General features: G+C 34.1%; 1 protein-coding gene across 2 annotated transcripts in view; it reads right to left on the bottom strand.

Annotated features, from left to right (window-relative positions):
* The window catches only part of LOC105528632 (chromosome unknown open reading frame, human C12orf50), a 52,455-nt gene extending 49,386 nt beyond the window's left edge, over window positions 1–3,069 (bottom strand). The window contains exons 1-3 of one of the 2 annotated variants that reach the window (XM_011965443.1): window positions 2,997–3,069; window positions 620–739; window positions 157–277 (exon numbers count right to left, since the gene is read on the bottom strand). In XM_011965443.1, the coding sequence (XP_011820833.1) occupies window positions 157–277; window positions 620–631 (133 nt within the window). In that variant the 5' untranslated portion in view covers window positions 632–739; window positions 2,997–3,069. Of the gene's footprint in view, window positions 1–156; window positions 278–619; window positions 740–2,711 lie in introns of both variants that reach the window. The other variant, XM_011965442.1, reaches the window with a different exon arrangement.
* Between the last annotated feature and the right edge of the window lie 1,362 nt (window positions 3,070–4,431).

The following is a 4,431-nucleotide window of genomic DNA, read 5'->3' on the forward strand; positions in this document are numbered from 1 at the left end:
TGATCCGCCCACCTTGGCCTCCCAAAGTGCTGGGATTACAGGAGTGAGCCACCACACCCGGCCATTGTCATACTTTTAAAATGTGTCATTCTATGCTGCTACTCCAAAACAGGATTAGAATATGGTATGTCCATGTTATTCAAAAAATGTACTCACTGCTACTTGGTGGCAAAAATAATCCATTGATATTTCGAGGTTTGCTGTGATAAAAGATACAGCTGATCTTCACACAACCAAGAGGCTGAGTTTCCCAGAAGCATGAAATGCTGCAGTTTTGCTAGATAAAAGGAGATTGGGGGAAATGTAATGATCAGATGCCATATTCACAACAAATACAATGTGCTGCAATACAGCACAATGACACAAAAACGGTTACAGTTAACTGATTTAGGATCATGTGTGTTTTCCAGCTTTCAGTGTTTCTAAGCCCTGCTATTCAAAAGATGCAATGGGTATTTCTAAAACATGTTCCTCCATTAAGTTGAAAAAATTGCAAAATGCCTAAAATCAAATAGTAGATGGAAGAATGACTTCTTCCCTATTGTTTTGTAAAAGTGTAATTCAGCATTATTGAAGGGAAATGCTTTTTAACAAAAATGATGATGCTAAGTAATTCTACCTGCATTTCCATGTGTCTAAATCTGCAAAGTGGATCTAAACATTTCCTCTCTCTCCATAATGAGCACACAGTGTCACTGCCAAGGGCCTCTTCACAGTGTCGGAATCGGCACTGGGAACCCTAAAAGAAAAAGTAAACAGTGTAGAAAGTTCAATATATTGACATTAGTGTTTAACAACAATAGGTCGCTAATTAGTTAAAGAAAATACAAGTAGATTAAATTAGAATCACAAAGATATACACTATCAATTTTAGACCATAAGTCTAAATTTTAGCAAATTAGTCTAACTTTGGTGAGAAAGCAACAAGATAATCTAATGATTAAATAGTACAACATGCCACAAATCACTGATAAAATGATACTTTTTGTTATTCGTTAATCCATATGGTTCACTAAGAATAGAGATATAAGAATCCAGTGACACTTTGATCACAATTCAGTGACAGAACAACTTAATTTCTCGTTCTGAAGAAAGCCCAGATGAAACTTTTAAGAATCCCTACCTATATTCTAATTGTGAAAATGATTTCTATTAATCAATCGTTTTATTAGATCATCTGTTTTCTCAATCTATGGAGATACTGTTAAGTTTTCATGGAGCTTAAAATTTAAGTTATTGTGGAATTTTAATTATTATATTATGATGTACTACATTAAATATATGTGCTTTGTGCCTTTGGCTTAGAAAGATAAACAATTGCCTATACATATACTCACTGACTTCTTTATATGCCAACAAGAGTAGATGTGGATTGTTTCAATGGGCTGCTATTACTTCTTAAAAATTCTATGTTCTTTTAAACGCAAACACACAGTTGGTAAAAACTACAAGCCCCTGTTGTGTGGGAAGAGAGGTGGATAACATTCTTCCCTCTTTTGACACATGTTCCATGGTTGTTCTTTATCTTTTATCTCTCTCTTACTTCCCTCTTCACTCTCTCCCCCTTGTTAAAGTAGATCCATGTACTCTCACAGCATGGGTTTGTGGGCTTTCAAGTCAATAAACTGGTATTTGAAAGTCTGGGCTCCACTACTTGCCCATCGTCACAAAGTTAATACTTAACTCATCCTCTCTGTGCTTTAGTTTTCTCATCTGTGTATAGGAAATAAAAAATACTTTCCTCACAGGTTAGCTACAAAAATGATGTAATACAAGGTATTGTGAGCTATTATTATTATTTATTCATTTAATTATTTACTGGTAACTTACTCATTAGTCACTGTACTAAGTATTTGAGGATACAGCAGTGAAATAGAACGCTCTGCCCACCTGGGACATGAAATCTGTTATTATTATTTATTATCCTAGCATTTAATTTAACAGGTAATATAAATGAATCTAATTTCTGTGGTCAGAGAGGTTGAGTCCATTCAGGTTGAGAGGAAACACTTGAAACCAGACATAACATATTTTTCGCTGGATTATTTCTTGCATGAGCACGAAGCTCCAAATATTGAGTTTCTACCTTTATCTGGTTTTATTAAGATCCATTCATCCTAATACGTTGGGGGAATTATCAGTTTTTCCCATTTAACTTTATAAACTTTATGTGGCCAATTTGTTTATATTAATTATTTTCTTTTTTATGATATTTAAATATTTGTTGTTACTTAGACTTTTGACAGAGGAAAATTCAGTGATTGGGTAAATAAATTTCAAATAGGAAAACAGATTTATTACAATAAGTTTGACAGTTACCTGAATTCAACTGTTTGAATTTATAATGACTGGAATCGTATTAACTAAAACAATATCTTATAACATATAACGTTTCAATATTAGGAATTTAATGTCTCAAGGTGCCATAACATAGGCAAAAGTGCCACATGAAGATTCAAAAGCTATAGGCATGTAACTGGCATATATAAGGGTAGTTTCAAACAAATAATAATTTTAAATTATCTCAGATTTCTTCAGAGAAATTCAGTATGTCAAAAATACATGCTAGGCTTTTACACCAGATTTTACATATATAAGATATCTTGCAAGAAAATAGTAAATTTTGGCTCAGCAATGCAAGTTATTGCCATATCTTCCTTCATTCTACTCAAATTAAGCATGTGAAGTACTGTCAGTTGTACAATATTTACCTTTATGCATGTGGAATTAAAAAAGAAATAGCAGTCATTCCCAACTTCTGCCATTTTCAACTCTCTTGCTGCTAATCCAATGTTTGTTTTTTTTTGTTTTTTTTTTGAAAAATATATATGAATTGCAGGAATGCAAATACAAAAACTATCAGTGTGTAAAGGGGGAAAAATAATTTCTTTTCCACAGTCTTTCAGGCTATCAGTAGTATTCCTTTAAAACTGACCTCCTGTTGACAGTATATTACACAATAGATAATTCTTAAACAAATTTAAATTAGAAGATACCTTCTCTAGCTTTGCAGAAATGTTGAAAGTGGTTGCTAGTAAGCACACAAACTCAAACTTCTAGAATTTTCCTCATTGTTACCTAATCCATTGTTTGCTCATCATAAATGACCTCACATGTAACTGTAGGTCAATGTTCACTCAAGTGAACTGTAGTTTTCTTACTCAGTTTTAGCATATTAACTAAAAAAGGACTAGCAAAAACAAAATAGCATATTTTAATCTTTCAACATTCTGGCTGAATATAGACTATAAACTAGTTTATACTTTTATAATAGAAAGTGATAAATATTTCAGAAGTAAACAACTATTTCTAAATCTTTGTTTCTATAGAGGGTTTGGTGATAACACTAAAAATTTGACACAGGTAAATGAAATACTCATATTCTAAGATAATAAAAACAATTATTTCAATATGTACTCCCTGCTATCCATTGATTTGGGAAAAATCATGTTCAAATTGTGATATATTAATAGCTACCTGAAAATACATTGGGCTACTTACTCATCTTGTAGCCAAATTCCATTTATTTTTCATCCATCATAAAAAGAGAAATATCTTCTTCCTATAGCAGAAAGATTCCAGAGTGCTTGAAGGTTTTGAGAATTTGTTGAAAACAAGTGAAATACTCTGATTCCCAGAATGAAACATTTCAATCAGCAGTTATTGATATGTTCCTCTTAGTATCTTTAATCAAAGAATTAAAACCTAGCAGAAATTAACAAAAAATATTCATCATACATGTATCAGTCCGTTTTCATGCTGCTGATAAAAACATACCCAACTGGGAAGAAAAAGAGGTTTAATTGGACTTATAGTTCCACATGGCTGGGGAGGCCTCAGAATCATGGCAGGAGGTGAAAGGCACTTCTTACACTGCGGTGGCAAGAGAAAAATGAGGAGAAAGCAAAGCAGAAACCCCTGATAATCCCATCAGAGCTCATGAGACTTATTCACTATCATGAGATTAGCATGGGAAAGACCCATCCCCATGATTCAATTACCTCCCCCTCTCTCCCTCCCACAACATGTGGGAATTCTGGGAGATACAATTTAAGTTGATATTTGGGTGGAGACAGAGCCAAACCATATCATTCCACCACTGGCCCCTCCAAACTTCAAGTCCTCACATTTCAAAACCAATCATGCCTTCCCAACAGGACCCCAAAGTCTTAACTCATTTCAGCATTAATCCAAAAGTCCACAGTCCAGAGTCTCATCTGAGACAAGGCAAATCCCTTCCACCTATGAGTCTGTAAAATCAAAAACAAGTTAGTTACTTCCTAGATACAATGGGGGTACAGGTACTGGGCAAAGCCACTCCAAGTGGGATAAATTGGCCAAAACAAAGGAGTTACAGGCCCCATGCATGTCCAAAATCCAGCAGGGCAGTCAAATTTTAAAGCTCCAAAATGATCTCCTTTGATTCCAGGT

Source organism: Mandrillus leucophaeus, unplaced genomic scaffold (assembly GCF_000951045.1).
Source record: "Mandrillus leucophaeus isolate KB7577 unplaced genomic scaffold, Mleu.le_1.0 Scaffold726, whole genome shotgun sequence".
NCBI lineage: Eukaryota > Metazoa > Chordata > Mammalia > Primates > Cercopithecidae > Mandrillus > Mandrillus leucophaeus.